The sequence below is a fragment of the Pogona vitticeps genome, chromosome 7 (genome assembly GCF_051106095.1).
Source record: "Pogona vitticeps strain Pit_001003342236 chromosome 7, PviZW2.1, whole genome shotgun sequence".
Classification (NCBI taxonomy): Eukaryota; Metazoa; Chordata; class Lepidosauria; order Squamata; family Agamidae; genus Pogona; species Pogona vitticeps.
In genome coordinates, this window is record NC_135789.1 from 27,118,380 (window position 1) to 27,138,993 (window position 20,614).

At 45.5% G+C, this 20,614-nt stretch overlaps 1 protein-coding gene across 2 annotated transcripts in view; it reads right to left on the bottom strand.

Moving 5' to 3' along the window:
- Positions 1-13,045: 13,045 nt before the first annotated feature.
- The window catches only part of LOC110089245 (SPNS lysolipid transporter 3, sphingosine-1-phosphate (putative)), a 40,186-nt gene continuing 32,617 nt past the window's right edge, over positions 13,046-20,614 (bottom strand). For both annotated transcript variants that reach the window (XM_020812148.3, XM_020812146.3), the window contains 6 exons: positions 19,281-19,436; positions 18,018-18,207; positions 17,484-17,549; positions 16,156-16,254; positions 14,834-15,026; positions 13,046-14,149 (listed from right to left, as the gene is read on the bottom strand). In XM_020812148.3, the coding sequence (XP_020667807.3) occupies positions 14,106-14,149; positions 14,834-15,026; positions 16,156-16,254; positions 17,484-17,549; positions 18,018-18,207; positions 19,281-19,436 (748 nt within the window). In that variant the 3' untranslated portion in view covers positions 13,046-14,105. The remainder of the gene's footprint in view (positions 14,150-14,833; positions 15,027-16,155; positions 16,255-17,483; positions 17,550-18,017; positions 18,208-19,280; positions 19,437-20,614) is intronic.

Here is a 20,614-nt window from a genome sequence, read left to right on the forward strand (position 1 = left end):
CATTAAGAGCTCTCCATAGTTCTGAATTGGTTCAGGACCTTGGATAGATCTTTTGGCATCCAGGCTGAAACCCACAGCAAATTCATTGCTCTCCTATGTTACAAGCTTCCACTGTCCGAATGCCGTCATCATCCAACTTAGTTCTCATCCTGCTTGGGCTTCCAAAGCCAGATCAGACTGGCATACTTAGGATGGGGAGGGTGGGGTTTGATTCCGGGCCAAAGTACGAGAAAGCTCCTTGTACAGGAGGCAATTACACGGAAGCGATGCACCTCTGAAGTACCTAAGGTTTTCAAGTGTTGTTCATATGAGATTTTTCTTCAGAGCAAACAAGCAAAGAATGGCACAGAAAGAATGACAGCCCAAAGCAAGGAGTTTTGCAAGATCCAAGTAGGGCGATGCTAAAATATTTATATGTACCCTGAATAATAGATGGCCGAACAAAACAAAAAAATGCCAAACCAGAACAGACCAAACCCCGCCCCCCATCGCCAGTGTTTTGTGCCTGTCCTTGCTGCCAGTTTTTACTTTTTCCCCTGCGGAAGGCACAAAAGCTTAAACAATTTAAGAGCTGCCTTTCAAAGAAAGAAGAAAGTGCTTTTCATTTGAATGTTTGGATCGGTCCAACGACAGTCCAGCATAAGTAGAGGAAGGGCCTGTTTCTGCTCAGAGGCTCAATCCACCGAAATGTCTTCAATTCAGAAAGCAATGTGTTGGAACAATACAGTATGTGTGGACCAAAGTTGTGTTGCATATACAGTATACCAGTATTAACAGAAACAATGTCTCCAACAGCAGCAAATGGCTGGTGATGAAAGAATCCCTACTTCAGTCCCAGTGCTCACATGACTCACCTGCAAACAGTCTCATTGTATGCTAGCACAGCAAGCCCTGGAACTAAAGGAGGAACTCTTTAATTACCAATGTACCTTAGGTAACACAATTTGGGCCTTTTGTGTGTGTGTGTGTGGTCCTACTATGGGCCTTCCAAACCTGACTGAGCTTAAGGCTTCAGCATGCCTTAATCCTGTTTTGTTAGCAGTTTTTGAATGTGGAGTTTCAGTTGACGGGTGGAAATCTCAGACAACAACGAGAGAGGATGGAAGAAACGGAATATGTAATAATTCATGCTGCGACATTTGGTTGCAGTGCACCACAGCCCTGAAGTCTGCTAATGATTCTCACCCCACGCTAGACCTTTAGGCTTTGCAGGAAAGCTTCTTTCCCTTCCACACCACTTCTGAAACATCCCAAACAGGTGAAAAATCACTCGGCCTATGGTTATGATGTTCTTGACCCTCATTCCAGTAATTCTGCCACACCGATTGTACTCTGCCTCCCTCAAGCTTCTTTTCAAGAGCTGTGACGTAATCAAACCACACAGGCTTGCTCTGCGCCACAAACACCCAGCGCTGTCCCCTATGTCACTGCTGTGGCTTTAGCATTGCTGATTTTTTTTCTTTTGTTCTCGCCACCTGGTTGCCCAGCAGAAATATTACAGCAAATCTGGAAAGCAGGCTCCATGCCTCTGTACAAAGAAAAAGAGCCAAGCACCTCTCTGATGAAAAATTAGCAAAAAAAAAAGCTCCATGACACTGAAAGAGGCAGACATTTCAAGGCCAATTGTTCCCTTTTAAGGGCATAATTCATTCCAGAAACTAGCTCCTCCATAGAAATCGGGGCAGTGAAGAATTGATTTTTTTATTTTGAAATCAAAGGGGAGTACAAATCCCAGAATCTCATACTGACCATGTTGATTGTGGGATTGTGGAAGTTGTAGTCCAAAAATTTGAGTTTCCCCATCTCAGTCTAGGGAAGACTGAATATTATTGCTGACCAAAACAGAGGGTTGGCAATTTATCCACAACCTTAAAACCCACAGAGCTGAACTGGGCTGTTAAGGTGTGCTTTGACAGCTCGGGGACTCCCAGCCACTGCTACCCAGTTTATTTTTAGGAAAATTCCACCACTGGGTGCAAAACGAAATGTGACACTCAAAGGGTGTGGACGGACTGAAAACGAGCCCTGAAGGCTGCATTTAGAAGCAGAAGGAAATCAGTAGACAATCGTGAGCTGCAAACTCAGCTGGGCACTGGGGCCATTCTGGGTCTTGGTCCAAACTTTACAGGATCTATCCAAGGTTCTGAACCGCATCAATAGAGCTGGTTCAGCACTGTGGACAGATCCTTTAAAGACTGTCAAACCCAGAGATGTAAAATTTCTGAAAAGCTCCATTCCCCCCGCCCCAAGAAATACATGGACATTTTCAGAAATTTTACATCTCTAGTCAAACCTGCAGCAGATTCATTGTCCATCCTCCACTGACATCAGCGCCACCACTGATGAGAGAATGGGATGTCATGTCCCATTCTCTCGTCCTGTGATCCTCTGCATCATGTGATCGTCAACCTAGCCTCTTAGGGTGGTGTGATGCACCACAGGAGGTCTACCGAAGATCCCAAAATTTTGGACAGGCTTATATCAGAGGAGGCAGTCTTTCAGCTATCCTGCTCCTAGTGCCTAGTGGGGTGTTGTGGATACAGGGATGGACTACGATTCAGGAGACCTGAGTTCAAATCACCACTCGCCCATAGAAACCTACTGGAGCAGTGGCAGTGGTAAAATCACTCCTTCGATCTCTCATATACCTGGAAAACCCTATTAGGATCCCCCTGTTACAGCTCAATGGCACATCAAAATGAGTGACTTAAATTGAGTTTTGAAATAAATCAAAAAGTTGAGCATCAAAGACGTATGGGTGAAATCCAGAGAAAGATCATTACCGTGCCGTAGTCCTTCAAAGGCCTTCTCTAAACATCACACTTCCTGCTGCATTTTCTCACAACTGGGTTCCTAAGAAGACCTCAACAAGAAGTACAAATGGAAATTGGAAATCCAATCAGTATAGAATGAAAGGACATGAGCTTTCCTGCAGCTGTATCAGCTAGACCCCTGCTGCTGTTCTGTTACACTGCAAGACATTTCAAATGGCTGGGAAAACATCCACAGTTCTCTCTAACTTGTCCCTTCTTTTTCCAAGAATTTCATGGATGCTAAGATAGGGATAAAGTACTGTATTTAGAAGACCAAGCATCTTCTGGTATGTCCCATCTCTATATGCCAGTTCGAAGTATAATTAAAAACCCCATCTGGCTTTCCCCATGGCCTCTGAAAGGCACAGGTGACACCCGAGTTTGCATTAGTGGGAGATTCTGAACACTCTTCAAGGGCAGCCCCAAACACAGTAAGTTGCAGAAACCTAACTGAAGGATAATGAATCAATGCAGAGAAGTTCACCCTTCCTAGAAATAAGTATAAACTTGTTATTGTTTTCCAACTGGATGGGAAACAGTGATGATTTTTAAAACTTTATGGATGTGGTTTAACTGGTTTGATTTTTCTGTTTTCAATTATAATTTAGCGTCTTACTTTGTGTTTTGTGACCTTGAGTGCTGGGCATAATGGAAAGGCAAAATATAAATGAAATGGAAGAATGTAATTTTCAGGCATACATTCAAAACATATTTAATGTCAACATTGCTTGTTGTGTCTGGAAGTATAGAGTAGCCCCCCCTTATCCGTGGGATCTGTATCCACTGATTCACTTATCCACAGTCTGAAAATATTAAACATATTAAAAGAAAGATCCTAGAAATCTAGATTTCTAAAAATAAAGTTACCAGAACTGGCCACTAGAGGGAGCCACATACAATGCTAGGTTATATAGCATTTGCTAGAGAAATACATTTCCACAGTCATTACTAGAACTGGACATTAGAGGGAGCCAGAGACTATGCTGTGTATACATTTTTTTATTAAAATAGCATTCGCTATACAGTAAACCACATTTTCCAATATCATTTGGGAGGGCTTGGAACTGATCTGCCATGGATACAGGGGTCCTACTGTATCAACAATCATGTCCTAATTATCTCTTTTCATCTGTCCAGCTGGTGGGGAAATGCCTGTTATGAATATAAAATCCTGCAAAGTTCTTGTTGACTTGACAGCTTGCAACTGCTACTGGTTTGGACTAAAACTCCCATCATCCCCATGCAGACTGGAGGTTGTTCTATTTCAAAAAGAACCATACACCAAGCTTTTGCTAAACCACTACTATAGAAGCACAGAATAAGCTCCATTGACCTGAGATGTTTTGTTTGTGTGTGTGTGTGTGTGTGTGTGTGTGTGTGTGTGTGTGTGTGTGTGTGTGTGTGTGTGTGTGTGTGTGTGTGTGTGTGTGTGTGTGTTTTAATGTCACTACCTTACAGCTCAAATTAACACCTGCTTCTATTCAGGGAGGGAGAGAATCTTACATGAAAACAAGGTGTTAAAATGAAGAGCTAAGTGTTGCTTCTTTCTTTTTTTAATTAAAAAAACAGAGAGAGATCACTTTCGTCTTCCATTCATAATTTTCCACAGTGTAAATACCAGAGAGAGGAAGTGAAAAATTTCTCAAGTCAGCCTTTTCAAGCAAAACCTCAGGAATTATTCTGAACGGTGAGGCAGCCCCTCAGACTGAAGTTTGAGAAGTTAACTTTTCAAACAGACAGTTGAAAAGTTACCTTTTCAGGACAAAAAAATCCCAGATTCGCCCTGCAAGATGGCAGCAGGATATATTTGCAAAGCCGTAAAAGGAACTTTTTCAGCTTCTGATTTTATTCCTTTGCTTAGCAATCACACAGATACTCCCAGGTACAGTATTTGGGTATCAGACGACAGCTGAACAAGTTCTAGGTGTGGTGTGCATAACATTTAGGGTGCCATTCTACACAAACGCAAACACAAGCAAGCAACACTGTCCCAGGGAACCCCTACAAACAGGGAATCGTAAGCTCCTTCCGAGCACTCCTATGTTACAGAGTTTTGAATTTTTGGTTAAAAACTTTGAATTTTTGGTTAGCGGTGCAGCGGAAGTGTGGTGATTTAAAGAGCAGAACAGTTCCCCAGAGTAGACCATTCTTTTTTCTCATCATTTATAGTTTCAGTTACTCACTCTGAGATGTAAGTAGTAGAAAGAATAAAAAAAGGTTTCATTACTTACAATTGAACAGATCAAACAGCAAACTGACAAACATGACTGCCTTCAACAACAGGCGCCAGCAGATGCGAGACAGAAGGGGGAAAAAGCACTGAGCAGAGAGGTGAGGCTCCCTTTGAATTCACAGGCAGGAAAGAAATGATTGGTTAGTGCTGGACAGACTGGCAGTCACCCCAGACCCGAAAGGTCCCTCCCAGCCCAACTTGCTAAAGGCAGCATGCGAGATTGCAAAAACCCCCAACATCCTATGCCTAGAAAACTCTAAAAAGAGTCACCCTACATGAGGAAGGACCTGATGACACGTCATTATTATTCACACATCTCTTATTCACCTCCGCCCAGACTGTGCTTAGGTATTTGGGTAATATTTTTATTAGGTCCACTAAAAAAAGATCCAACCTTCTTGAGATCTTGGGTCTCTTCATCAAGCATGATGCTGGGGGCGGGAAACAGACCAGACACCACTGGAAGGAGAACTCGACATTAAAGCCGCGCAGCCGGTGTGCTATTTTAAGACGTGATCGTGAGGACGGGGTTGCGGCTTCTCGAACAGAGCTCCTCATGAGCTGAGAGGAGAAAAGATCTAAAAGATTGCCAGCGGAGAGTAAAAGAAGACCGCCAAGGATTTGCAGAAGGGCCTGCTTACAGACCAGAGAACGCCAGTTTCGGGGTTGAGATGCTTGCCTCAGCGGATACCTTGGAAAGCCTGGTTTTGATGCGAATCAACCAAGAAGAAAGAGGAAGTGATGCGAATAATCTCATCAGGGACCTGTCATCTTCTCTTCCCTGAAGCCAAACTCCATCACTGTCAGGAACTGGCAGCTCTCCTGGGCATTTCATATCCCACGAAATGACAGCAGAATTTTTTTTTTATGTTTGGTGTCTGAAGAAAACCCATGTCTTTTCTTATTGATCAAGAGCTCCGTCTTCTCTCTGGAGCCCGTTTTGTCTGTGTTAAGTGCCTCGGTGGGAGATACCTGTGCAATTCCTGTGATGACCTCAGCAGCACTGCAAATCAAACCACTGCTCCCAACCTGAGTTCGATCCCAACAGGCTCTGATAGCCGGCTCAAGGTTCACTCGGCCTTCCATCCTTCTGAGGTTGATAAAATGCTGGGGGGGCAGGCAATGTGTAGCCCGCATAATTAAATTGTAAACCACATGGAGAGTGCTTTAAGTGTTACAGGGTGGTATGTATGTATCACACTTTGCTTTGCTTTATATTCCCACCTTCTCTTGCCATAGGGGGTAACCAGTTGCCTCTGCAAGGCCACCAGTGAGACATACATGAGCATGAGAGCATTCCTGAACACTAACTGATCAATTCTCATTTCCTAGACAGTGGTGGACCTGAGAAAATCTTACTACATTTTTGGATGGGAGGGGGAAATAATTCCTCCATGGAATAGAACTCAAACCAGGGAGTGCAATTAATTACCGTATTTTTCGCACCATAAGACACACTTTTCCCCCACAAAACAGGGGGGGGGGTGGAAAGTCTGTGCGTCTTATGGAGCAAAGAAAACAGATTATATTTTCCTGTTTTCTTCTAAAAAACTGTGCGTCTTATGGAAAGGTGCATCTTATGGAGCGAAAAATACGTAAATGGTTCAGTGTTATTTACAAAGAGAAAGAGGAATATTAAGATAATAGGCATAAATGTTTATGGATTCAAATACATTACTTATTCCACATGAAATACGACTGATTCAATACACAAATGAAAGTGGGCTACCTATTGGGTGAAACCCAGTTGGGTTTTTACATCAGCAGCAAAGCCCTGCAAGTTAAGAATTACTGCAGCGTCTGTGTGCCATTTGCCAATGACATCCGTGACAACTGCATTGAGGCCAGCAGGCATAACTAATGGATTTGGACCTTTTCGTCCTAAATCCAAAGCATTTGCAAAGAGCTACATTGTGGCATGACTGTGCAAAGTCACACCAACTATACTTGGACCCCCACCCTCATGCTAACTCTGGCCACATGCAGCCAAATGCTATTATACAAGCACCTTTAAAGATAGCTATATGCTTTCAGCTGCCAGGAGCTAACCTCTCTTCTCCAAATTATACAATGCCCCCCCCCGGCCAAGATGTTCCACATCACAAACTTTCCTGAGAAGCAGGTACAGATTGTTGTTGTTACGTATGGTCATGTTGGTCTCCCTCTTTCCCTGAAGCCTTCCACTTTTGCCAGCATTATTGTCTTTTCCAGAGAATGTTGCCTTCTCATGCTGTGCTTTGGGTAGCTTCAGTTTCCACGTTTTTGCCTCCAGAGATATACACTTCAGGCTTGATTTGATCTAGGACCCACTTGTTTGTCTTTCTCTTCCAGCGCCACATTTCAAACAAATCAATATTTATATATATATATATATAATTATATATAATTATATATATATTATTCTCCAGCTTTCAAACCCATACAGGTTGATCAGAAAGACCAGAGTGTGGATGGTCTTGGTCTCAAGTAACACATCCTCACACGGGATGATCTTTTCTAGTTCCTTCATGGCTTGCCCTTCCAAGTCTCCGTCTCCTGATTTCTTGTCTGCAGTCTCGACCTTTGGATTGACAATTGCACCAAGGTATACAAAGTCTCTAAACACTTCTGTTCCTTCATTGTCAACGTCAAAGTTGTGCATCTGTTTGTTGTTGTTGTTTATTCGTTAAGTCATGTCCGACTCTTTGTGACCCCATGGACCAGAGCACGCCAGGTCCTCCTGTCTTCCACTGCCTCCCAGAGTTGGGTCAAATTCATGTTGGTCACTTCGTTGACACTCTTCAACCATCTCATCCTCCGTCATCCCCTTCTCCTCTTGCCCTTCACACTTTCCCAACATTAGGGTCTTTTCCAGGGAGTCTTCTCTTCTCATGAGATGGCCAAAGAAAATATTGGAGCCTCAGCTTCAGGATCTGTCCTTCCAGTGAGCACTCAGGGTTGATTTCCTTCAGAACGGATAGGTTTGTTCTCCTTGCAATCCAGGGGACTCTCAAGAGTCTCCTCCAGCACCACAAGCACATCTCTCTGTAATAGACAGTCAAATAATGAAGCACCATATTGCCAACTTTTGCCATCTAGCAAAAGTTAGCTGTGGGCTGCTGATGAATCGGAAGTGGAGCACACCACCTTTTTTTACTGTGATGCTTGAGGGTCTTCTGAGGGTCTGGGAGAGAGCCCCCCATGTCGATGAAGGCCCATATGCCCATCACACACGAATGTACCCTTTACCCATGAAACAAGTATTGTCATGAACACAAACTCATCTTGGCACACCTCAAGGATGGCTGTTTTGAAGAGCATGGGAGGAAATCCCATTTCAACTCTATGACTTCCAGAATGTTTCTATGGGCTAGAAGAATCTTGGGAGGTGTATGGAGGAAACAGGAGGTTATATGAGCACTGTTACCTTGGATATTGCTCCCCATAAAAAGAGAAATACATTACCTCCAGAGTTTGGAAGAACCTCCTGGACTGGTAGGCCTTTTAAAAAGGAGTGGTTTAAAAAAACCTCTTTTTTCCTTCCAGAAAAACAGCCATTTGGGTCATGGCGACAATCTGGTTTTGTTGAAGAGACTCAGTTAAGCTATTTAGGAAAGAATGAAGGTGGGGGGGAAGAAGGGAACGGGAGGATAATTGAAAATTTTCACCTGTTCCAGCACAGCTATTAGCCGATCCCGCAGGGAGCTCTCTTAATTAGCCTCTCCACAGTCTCTAATTCAGTGGAGACCCCTCCAAGAGCTTCTTAATCAGGTTAATCACAATATACTATGTGGAGGCACTGGATCAGTTCCAGGAAAGTTAGGGCCCAACATCCTCTACAGCGTGGTGGTGGGGGGGACGCACAGCTCTCCAAATGTGATCAGTTTAGTTTCCATCCTCTCTAGTCAACTAAACCAGGGGAGAAGTGGATTCGAACCTCTGAAGCTCAACTTTGTGTACCCCAATAAACCAGGCGTTCCTTTCACCCAAAGATACAGCCACAATTATCTGTTCTCCCTCTGTCATCCCTGGTCTTCCTTCTCTGTTTGGACTTAGTGGGACGAACCACTGTGGTCCACAGGGGCAGCTTTCCCTCTAAGACAGTGGTTCCCAACCTTGGGTCCCCAGATGTGCTTTGGCTAAAACTCCCGGAGGCTTCACCATTAACTGTGTTGACCAGGGTTTCTGGCAGCTGTAGTCCAAGAACATCTGGGGAACCAAGTTTTTGGGAACCAACGCTCTTAAGATCCTAAATCTATTTATTTCAATGCCCGCAAGAATTGTGCAACTAGCGATGCATCGTTTAGGCTGATGCACCAAGAGGCAACATCTCCGCACTGCCATCTGGAACTTTGGGGAGGAACTGCAATTCCAGCTGCCGAGTCCCGGGTACCAAGTTCGATGGTGGGAGAGAAAGAGCCACTCTAGCTCCACCTCTATGGCCTTGGAGGCTTTCAAGTGGAGGCAGCCCTCGCAGTCAGATCTCTGCTGATGGGTGGGAACGATTACAGAGAAGTGATTTTCATGTGGATCTCCATCCATTTAAATCTGGGAAGAACAGATGCCAGAGGTGTAGGTACATCGGGGCTTGGAAATGCTATTTTCTGGAGTATAGTTCCCATAGTCCCCTCACTAGACTTGCTGATACGGAATTCTGGGAAATGTAGCCCAAAAGAGACAATGGTTCCAACCCGTGGATCCTTCTGACTAAAGGACAGGGAATCTTTTCTTCAGAAAAAGGACCAAATACAGCTCCAGGCAAGTACTGAAGAGGGTCCTTTCTAGGGAGAGAGGATGGGATCGAAAACTCCAGTGTTTCAGAATCAGAGTGGGAGGGTGACAGGATGATACACAAGGTAGAACCATTAAATGGTAGCATTAGAAGTAGAAGAGCCGTGGCCATCTAGGGAAGTCCAGCCCAGACAACTAGACCAGAAGGACAGGAAGGGGGTCATTCAAAAAGGACTCTGAGGAGCCTGGTGAAGACACAACCTCCCAATTCAAGAGAACGCCGCTGACTCACCAACGTTACTGGCAGTAAATATATAGTAATTACAGCTAGCTGCGTGAGAAATGGGGTCCAGGCCAAGGTGAATAAATGCTAGCATCTCAGCCAAACCCAGCCTGTGGGAAGCAACGTTTGTAAGCACATTCTCCCTTCAGCTCTCCTTGCATCATGTGGGCCCCAAGCGCCTGCCTGTGGATGCGGAGGGTTGTAAGCTCGCTCCTGTTTGCTTCCTCCCAGTCTGGTCAGATCGTTGGACGGGTTGACTTCCGGCTCTCATCTCTGACTCTGTTCTGGCGTGTTCGGGCAATCCAGCGCTGCCTGCTGTTGGCTGGCTCCCCCTCGCTTCTGTGTGTGGAGGCTTCGTCCTTTGAGAGGCAAGCCTCTGCCCTGATTTGGGGGGCTTATGTTGTATCACGGGAAAGCAAAGCCTCCCACAGGTGCTGGAGGAAGGGACAGGGTAGCCCAGCTACTTCTGAAAACTTTCCCCTTTGCCACCTGGCTCTTTCTGCTGAACTGGCTCAGTTCCATTGCATCCAAGTCATGATAACTCTTGAGCTTTCTAAAAATAAATGTTCAAGGTCCTCTTTAGTAACTTGTTTTTGTCTTTTGAAACGTTTCTCTTTATTCTGGGGGAAAACAAGCAACCCATAGCTTCTTCCTCCTCCTCTTCTCCCTGTCTGTCAGAGTATATGTTCTGGACACCATCCTATCGCACTATCTTGTGAGTGGCCTGCCGCACACTTTTACCCCGGTTGTGCAATTGATCCGGCAAGCGGTCCTGCGATGGACTTTCACAAACAGCAGAAACCGCTCGCACAACAGACTTTTAACACACACTGTCCTTCCACACCTGAAGTCCAGCTTTAATTTGAGATCTCTTCTCTCTCTCTCTGTGAGCCTTAAAAGATTGATATCTCGTAGTTCTTTAAAACAGTCCAAGAATCCACGCACTGGTGGTCGTCACGGGAAGCTGGTGACTCTGATGGGGGAGGACCTGCAGAATTGGCTTTGGGTTTTCCTCCAAACTTTACAAGAGAGGTCCAGGTTTCCAAGACCTAATTTGGAGACCAGGTTCAGCAGCTTGAGTGACTTCTCTAAAGCGAGGCTGGAAACCCAGAGCAGGTTCACCAAAGCCCTGCAAAATCCAACTCGGCGGTCACTGCTGCTAATGATGAGATTTTAAACACAGGACAAATGCAGCATAAAGGCCGTCAACAGGATGGGCTTTGATGGAGCTTTACCTTTCCACCTCTCTCCCACAAACTTTCCCCCTTAGCATCCTCCAATGACTGATTTTGCTCCATCCTCATAAGACCCTTCTCTTGAAAGGTTTCTCTTCCTTTAAGAGTTCTGCATTCCTTTAAATCTTGGGAGTTCCTCCAAAAGCTGACATGTTCCAAGAATGCTACCATTTCAGCTACAAGAAGCAACTGCTCAAAGCCTCAATACTGGAAATAGATGGGAGCCATGACAGTAACCTTTTCAGACTCTCAAGCTCTCTTTTGCGGAAATTTATGTCTCCCAACGGAAGAGGTGAGCAGACAGGCATGCTTGGGGGTAATGAAATAATCTGCTTTTCTACAGCTTTCAAGCTTAAGCTTTATTCAATCCATGCCAATCTGGCGGAGTTCCTTTCTTCTTTTTTAAAAGGACCGAGATCTCACCACGTCAGAGTTCCCACTGCATGGTAGGGATGTATCTCGGCTAAGGTCACCCCAGGTCAGGGTCAACGATCAGGACTTAATCAAAGAAGCCGATTACAGGGCAGGGGGGTAACGGGGGGAGGACTGCATTGTGTGCAGCGCTCAGGAAGAAAAAGTGGCAGGTATAATAACACTGTGTCCACAGGAGACAGAGCAATGGAGCCGTGAATGCTGCAGAACTAAATAGATTGCAAATTAGCAGCAAGTGTTCCCTTCATATAAGAGATCCATGCAGTGGGTGTTTCTTTCTTCTTTTTTAATTATTCAGGAAAAAAAGAGACTTCTTCCCACTCTCCATCTGCAAAACAATTCTCCTCCAAGTTTCAGATATATTTAATGAAGCGGGTATTAGGGGGAAACAGCAGGTCGGGAGGGGAAACGCCTACATTTGAAAATGACAGCCCCTCAAGAGAGGAACGTGTTCCAACTCCTGTTCATTAGATCATATTCCTGAAGAAGAACATGTGTTAGGATGCCGTTGTGTGACCCGCTTGCGTGAGTATTCTCTTCCTTTGAGCGCCCGCTGGTAGGCTGCTTTGCGGGATCGGCTGTGCATCCAGCCGCACGACCCAAGAGGAAATCGATCGGACCAAACCAACGCTTACGGGATCCTCTTACTCTCAAAAAAAAAGAGAGATATGGACTGTTGTCACTTATCAGTTTTAGGAGATGCTATGGAGACACATGCAAAGCTTCGAGGCAGCCTTTGCCTAGGGTACCTTTGGGGAGGTAGAACAACAAGTAGATGGGAAGGAGGCCACGGAGGTCCTGAACCAAGACCAACGGGGCCATCATGATAAAGATCTGGGGACAAGATGCCCAGGTCAACCATTTCCCAGGAGGAACCTGGGCGCTCTGTTTGAATCAACTCCAATTGAATGGAGAGGGAGAACTAATAGATGACAAGATAGCCTGAGTGTTTTCCGTCCTGCCTTTTCTAGATCTACGTGTCTTTTGGTCCTTGAGCTTGGTCTCAGAGGCAGCTTGCCTTGGAAACAAACAGATTTACAACGTCTGAGGCAAGTGCTACCTAGAGATGGAGGTCCCTTTAGCAGCAGCCTTCTTGCTCGTAAGAAATGGGGAGGGGTTTTGGATGTAGATAGAAAGGAGATCCCAACAGCACTCAGTAAAGGCTATCACTCTGAAAGGCTGATAAAGGGGGAGGATTTCTATGACATGTCATATTTTTTCTGCAAGTGTAGGTTGCAGAGAAAACGTGAAATGTCATAGAAATCCCCCCCCCAATCAAAGTATAAGGGACATTTCAAAGTTTTTTCTAAAAAAAGAGGAGTGAGTTAAACAAGATGCATGACATTTTTTAAATTTTAATTTGAGAGTCAAACTCAAGAGTTTGGGAAGTGCAGCTCGAATTCAGATGCTTAGGTACCCAAGTGAAATGGTGGAGATCTCACTGACGAAGTGCTGCTGGTTAGTAAGTCAACACTTGTATTCTTTGCTGTGTGCCAGACCATGTAACTGATGCACGACAAGGAATATGAGCAGCGACACCTTTCCTAGCAGCCATGTGTGGCTGAGATTTATGCCACTGTGTTTACACCCTGGCATATGTGAGCCACAGGATTCTAGCCCTTAAGCCTGATGGAACTGCAATTCCCAGAACCCGCCGGAATGCCAAACGTTAGCTCTGTATAGAACTGGCTGTGACTTCAGTCCCAAGAAACACATGGAGGAGGAGTTTGGAAAATCACCCACCCTGCAGCATGGGCATTTTTCCAGGGGACCCCTGGTGATTCAGTTTTAAGAAAGACTCATCTCTATATAGAGACAGTGGTTGGCATAAGATCAGAAACTGCTTCCTTCTTCTCTCGGGGACACGGACCCCCCCCCATGGACCTGTTTTAGGGCTTGGATGAGATTTTTTATTTCTTCTGGAAACCAGAAGCGATGGGAAGTCATTTCCCAGTTTGACAAACAAGGGTGCTGAGGGGTGCATCGGGAACCAAGGTGTGTGGGAGGGGAGGGCTACAGGCACCCACACCTTGCCTACCCCAGCTGTAGAACGAGCTGCCTCATCTTGAACTTCCAGGGAATGATGGGCTTCCATCTGCCAGTCATTTGTGCTATTCTGTACAGGTCCTGTTTTCTGCAGAAGGAATTTTCTCTCTGACAGCTCAGTGATGCTCTCGGCTTCCACTGCCGTCGCCTTCCTTGGCAAACTCTTCTGCCAGTTTTCAAGAGGAGAGATTTGGAGGGGTCGCCATATAATGTAAAGCATGATTTGAATGCCATATTAAGACGTCAGTCACGGACGTTCCCCACCATCAGATGGAGGGAACTGTCGATATGCCGGCTTATAATTCCAGTGTTTTCTTCTCCACCAAATAGTGCTATGTCATAGAAAGATTCATTCAGAGGTTTTCATCCTGTGAGATATAGGTTTTGTTTTCAATGCCTGTAACAGACGAGAAACCAAGCCGAAAGAAAAAAATTAGGAAAAAACCTAATCAAAAGAAGGGAGGGAGGGAGGAAAGAAAAGCCAAATATTCATTTAATACGATATATTTGGTATGCCTCTCAAAGTTTGGGGGGGGGGGTAACTAGTTCAAATAACTAGTTAGTTCCCTTTTTGCAATAATTCCATCACGATTAGCATTACAAAGCAATGACTTTGGCTCAGTGGGTTGGAGTGTCTGGCAGAACCAGAGGTCAGCAGTTTAAATCCCCCAGAGTGCCTTCTGAGAGAAGAGGGAGCCAAGATCCCCCCCGGAAGGAAAGTACATCTTGGCCTCTCCCAGGCTGCTCATAGGCACAGCGGGAACTCTGGCCCAATCTTGCCAAAAGATAAGGTTTCCTGCCTTCCTGTTCACAAAGGAGCCTTCTCCGAAACCAGCAACTGCTCCCCCCGCCGCCAAAATTTGGCTTCTCCATTTCACCAGAAGTGGCTTCCCTTGGAGACATCTGACCACAAGTGTTTCCATTAAGCACAGTCTCTGATTCCATCTAGTGGTCAATCCTGTTACTACGCCTTGGGAACATGTATTTCTGGGTCATTCATTCATTCATTCAGGCAGCGGATAAGTGAAACCATGGTTAGGGCAGTCCTACTGTAATGTGCAGGAATGTGACTCAAAGTTACCTTGGATGGATGATGGTGGTGGAGGTAGCTGGGCAGCTTTTAGCTGATCTTTTTCAATGTGAAGGGCAGTCATCAGAAAACATCCTCCTCCGAGGGCACCAACGAACGTACATACAACAAGGCTGTATTGCAGGCTTCGGAAGTCCCAGATGTAGGTGTGGTCTGCCTGCTGGGCTTTGATTGCATCAGCAATCTGGGGATCAAACAATGTACGCTCCCGTCAGTTATGGATGGGCGCAACCGTGAGTCTTGGGCAGAATCTCTTGATGTTCGAGGGGCAAACTACATGTTACACACTTCAGGGGGCAAAATGTTCCAAAGATGTCATCTCGGAAGATCTCCGTGCTTGAGCAACCAAATAGGCAAGCGAGGTTTGTGAGCATCTCCCAACCCTGAAACAAAGCCGGCTAATCCGGAGGCTGCAAGGTGAAAAAGCTCCTGCTGAGCCCATCAGATGTCTTTCAGCACGCAAGAAATCCCCACTCCCAGTGATGTGTGGTATGTAACATATAGTTTGATGCTAAGTCCTTGCTTTGAAACCACAGGCCTAAGGGAGCAAAAACATACAAACTTCTATACAAACTTCTCTAACTTCATACGAGGTGCAGAACTTGGAGAAGTTAAATCTTTTGACTACAACTCCCAGAGTTTTGACAGATGACTGACACAAAGAAGCGTAGGTACCTTCTGGTCACCACTCAGGCTAATGGAATGACATAGGAGCTTTCCCTCACCCACCCTCTCCCACCCTCCCGAATTCAGAGAGGGGATTTCTCCAGACTGCCTGTGACCGGACTTAGGCTCTCTGCAAGCCAGATGAGATCTACAAGCCCAGACGTTCTTCTACTTGTTACAAAATGAGATGACTTGATGATATTTCTACCTCTTCTTCCCCAAGAGACAACCCAACAACCCAATTCATTTCCTGGACTGTGATTCTTAAGGTGGTTACCTGGAGAGAGGCACAAGAATATTCATTAGAAATTGGGCCTCTCCAGGGGCGTAACATGCCCTTCCACTGGAGGTGGCATCAGACTCCACCCCTCCTGGCATTTTCAGAAAACTGGCTAAGGCAGAACCTTAAAAAGAGGCATTCTTGCACGGAGGGAACCATTACAGACCGATCCTGGATCGTCACCAGATGACCGTTTTCCTCTTCAGGCCTTTATTTATTCGTTAGGTTGCGTTACTGATTTTGTATTGTCATTTTCGTCGATGGTTTGTTATTTATCTTTTCCCTTTCGCACGCCGCCCAGAGGAGGACTGCTTGGCCACTAAGTTGGGAGGTATCGAAATTAAGTAGATAAACCAGCGCAACTCACAATTCCGATGAGGTAGGGGCTTCCAGCATCGCCCAGCAAATGGCTGAGAAAAATCTGCAGCGACATGGCGGTCGATTGGCAACTTGGCTTGACGACATACTGAAAGGGCGAGAGAAGATGATTTGAAGCGGGAGAGAAAAATCAGGCTGCCGAGAACAGCTGGTGGGGACTGGGGGCGTCAAGTCCCCAGAAAGTGGAAAACTGGCTCCCTGGTTGTCGCCGGACTTCCAACTCTCAGGAATCCCACCTGTGGATTCTGGGAGTTGTAGTTCAACAACAAAAGGGGGGGAAGGACCTCAAGATTGGGGAGGACTCACTTTAAAAAGTGGGCTCCCTGTGTAAAACCACTGAAGAAAGAGAGTCTAAGGCTGCCTAATCATATGTTGCTTCTGCGAACAGATCAAAACCTTGTTTCATCAGTTATCCCATTCTATCATCATCTCCATGGACTACTACTCCTTTGTTCTTCATCATAACCCATGCTGACCCTTTGGGGTATTTAATTCCCCCTTCCTGCTCCTGTCTCCCCGATGCCCTCAGTATTAGGGAAAGCAAGATTTGTGCATTTTTATGCAGAACATAACCTGATAACACATATTTGTGTGGCAACTCTCTCCTAATATACATATTTTATTTTAATTTTTTTGGCATATGACTCTCCCACGATACCCGTGTTTGTGTACAGAATAATATATTGCAAAATACAGAGAACGGTGCAGTATGAAAAATCACTGTATTCTGTACCAAATACTGGTGCAGGAAAATTAAATCAAGACGACGACCGAACAACACGTTCCCCCATCTCAATCGCTCAAAATGGGACAGCAAAACATTATTATTTCTCCCCAACATTATACAAATGGAAAAAATAATAATAATTAAAAAAAACTAAAGCTAATGGTTACATGTTATAACCTGATGCTGTGTTGTTGAATGGAAGCCGGGCAGGATGGGGTGAGAGGTTTTCTTTTTTGTTTACAAAAATATGGATTTAAATGATTAAGCAAATGACTTGATCGTTGTAAAAACAAAACAAAACAATGATGAATTCATTCAACCTAGAGGGTCCTAATCTGGAAATAAGCCCCACAGAACCCAGTAGAGCTACCTCCTGGGTCATTTCCACCAGATCGTACATGAGATAAATGGTTTTATGAGGCTCTTGTATCACCTTTGCATCGGGTCTCTCTGTACCACCACACCACACCATTTCTGGTGATGGGCCTGGAGGGAGAAGGAGCAGGGAAGACAGAGAAAGTGGAGAGCTAAGAATAGAGAGGTCAGGTCACCCATGAAATCGATCTGACAGTAAGGGCAAATGAACTCACCAAGAGGATATCAGCCACGACGGCCCAGTTCAAAGATAAAAGAAATTCTGCGAGGGCAATAAAAATCTGTGGGGGGAGAGAGATATATATATTTAACAAAGCAAGGAGGATAAACTCTCACAAGCTGACCAAGAAGAGCCACTTGAGAACTGCTGGTAAATATGCTACACGCCTAGAAGCAAACATGCAGAGAAACAAACGCTACCCATTATTTTTTCAGAAATTTGGGTTGCATGAATATGTAGATAACAGAGTCAGGGTGGAAAACACTGAGATTTTCCTCTGACAGCCATCGATAGCATCGTAAATGGACTGGCCTCCAGCTCAGAGGAGCCCATGAATTGAGGGGATTCCAGGGAACATTATGCACTGGGGCCAAACCTGGCCCTCCCTCCATCCCAGATCGGTTCTGTCTGACTCCCCAGACAGCCACCCTCTCTTTCTCAGGATATTGGGGTACAAGGAAGAATTCCTGACTCCTCCATTTTACCTTCTGCCCCACCCATTTTCTCGCTTGACCCGTCGGTCGCTTACGTATGTTGTTAGGATGCTGTCCTGAGCCAAGATGATGGCCAGATACATGCACGGCGCTGAGGTGAGCGAGCCCAGGGCACAGATCAGAGGGTCGGCTTTCGCATTAATCTTCTTGTATCTTCGGGCAGCTTCGGCACCGATGACGACCCCCAAAATGCCGGTGGCGATGGTGATTCCTCCAAATATCCGGCTGGGGGGCAAGGGGGAACACAGACACGCAAAAGGATCTTTATCGGCCCGTGTGACAAGCTATGGAAGGACTGTGAGCCTTCAGAGGTCAGCAGACTACAATACCTATCATTCCCCCCTTTACTGGCCTCCTGGGTGCAACAGATGGGGGCTGAAGGGGAGGTTATGCTGAAGGGGGGGTTATGGGCACTGTAGTCCTGGGAGCCATGTTTCCAAGCTCAAGCTGTGACGAAACCTCTGGCTGTGGATTTTGGGTTTGTTAATTCAAAAAGAACTTTCTTAAGGGCTGAAGACGCGGAATGGGCGTGATGGGAGCTGTCTGCCACAACACTGTCTGGGATTTGTAGTCCCCAGAAGTTAATTTTCCAAGCCACTGATACAGCGGAAGGATAACTCAGATAGTTCCCCACACATCATGGAAGAATAGGAAGATAATGGCATCCAGTGTGGTATATGTGTCATGGATTAGTTCTCTGGAGATGTGGGTTCGAATCCCCACCTGGCCATGGAAACTCACTGGGGGAGTGAGGAGAACTGGCAACACTGCTCCTTAAAAAGCTCCAAAATCAATATTCCCCATAAACTGAGGAATAGAACGTTCAAAAAAGAAGATGAATTGAGCTGGAAGGTGCTGCTGTTGATCTTCCCCAGGCGGTTCATAGGTGTTATCTGTCTAGCCACCGTTGAAGCATGGCTGCCTGTTTGCCAAAACTCTTGGGTTGTCAGGGCCGAGGCATTATGGGAAGGGGCGGCTTCCCATAATGCTTTGGGTTAAAGACCCAGGCCTTTGGCAAGCCGCTGGCGGCACAGGAGCCATGCTTTCAAGGTGAAGAGGGAACCAGGGCAACTCAGAGCAAACCATAGTTATTTTGCATGCACGCACGCTCACACACCCCAACACCACGGATACTGTTTCCCTCCCCTCCCTCCTTGCTTTCTAGGTGGTCCCGTGCAGGATTCAGAAGGGGTTACAAGCAGCAGGAGAAAGCAGGAACAGAGAAGGCTTCTCCTCCAACATCAAGCTGCTTGTCTTGATGCTCCCTTCAAGTGGGGAAAGAAAGAATCTCACCTCACCTGTTGGCGGTGTTACAAGATTCCTCCTTCTCACACGGAGGTACACTGTGGTGGATGAGTTGAGCTCTGTAGAGGAAGAGTGGGATCCAGAAACCAAGAGCGCCGGTGACGAAGCCCATGGTCGTGACGCCCAAGGAGGACCACATAAAGCTCTGGCTGATGGGGAGAAAGAAAAAGATACAGCTGCAGGACTTGCAAAAGGGAAGCGTTCCCCCTAAAGGATTGTTCTCGCTTCTATTAGACCGTGATCCTACAAGCTCTTTGGGACAACTTTAAAGAAAGCAGGTCCCTTGTTGGAAGTTCTTGATTTTGAGACCGAGAACTCGGAAGAAAGGAGAGATGGGTGCAGGCTGCATGATGCTCTTCCAGTGGGGCAGACTTTTGAGCACTGATCATGGTTTCCCCAAAAGGTTGAGATGTACTGCGTTTCTATTTAAAATATCATAATACTTCACAAATGTGTTTCTCCATAAAAGAGCAGGTGTGAGTTTTATGCAAATCGGTGCCCTCTTTTCTTCTGCTTCCTTCTTTTTTTTCAGAACTTGGAAGTAACGCATCACAAGACACATGCTTACATGCAACGAGTTCAATTTTAGTAAGGAGGGCGTGATTAAGTTATATTTCGGGGGCAACAGAATGGCTGATATTTAGTAGTACAACTAAGGCAGGCCCACTGAAACAGTGGAGACTTGGTAACTCCTCTGTAAGTTCCATCAGTTCAATGGGACTACTCTAGTTGTGACTTACTCCTGGATTTCAGCCAACAGGTAGGATCACTGCGAATTTACTGGCACAATTAGCAATAGTTTTGCTGTTGCTGTTCTTCTTTTCCTAATTCATATTCAAGGCCGGTGATATCTGTTTTTTTTCAACGTTTATGCCCTTTTCTACTGATCCGAAGGATTTCTTACAGAAACAGAAGGATAAAGAGGGCGAACAAATAATGTTACAAATGGCTTCTTCCGTGTTGACATGTGCAATGACAAAGGGCAAACTGTTCAAATAGTAATGGGAACACATTACTTCTTTAAAAACAATTAATTTACAAACCCTGTTCTTACAGGGAGGGAGAGAGAGAGGGAGAGAGAGAGAGAGAGAGAGAGAGAGAGAGAGACCGAAGCCTTTGGCACCAACCTAGAGGCAATGAAAGAGGGCATGTCATCTGCAAGTCGGAGACACCCTGTGCCAAACAACACAACACAATTGTTCAATATGGTGCAAATTAACTTTCCCAGCTCATGTCCACAATGTAGCTTGGCTTTGTTGTAGGAAATCTCTTTTATTTTAATTATTCGGATGGCAACTTTCAGCCAGTAAGAAAGACACAATGACAG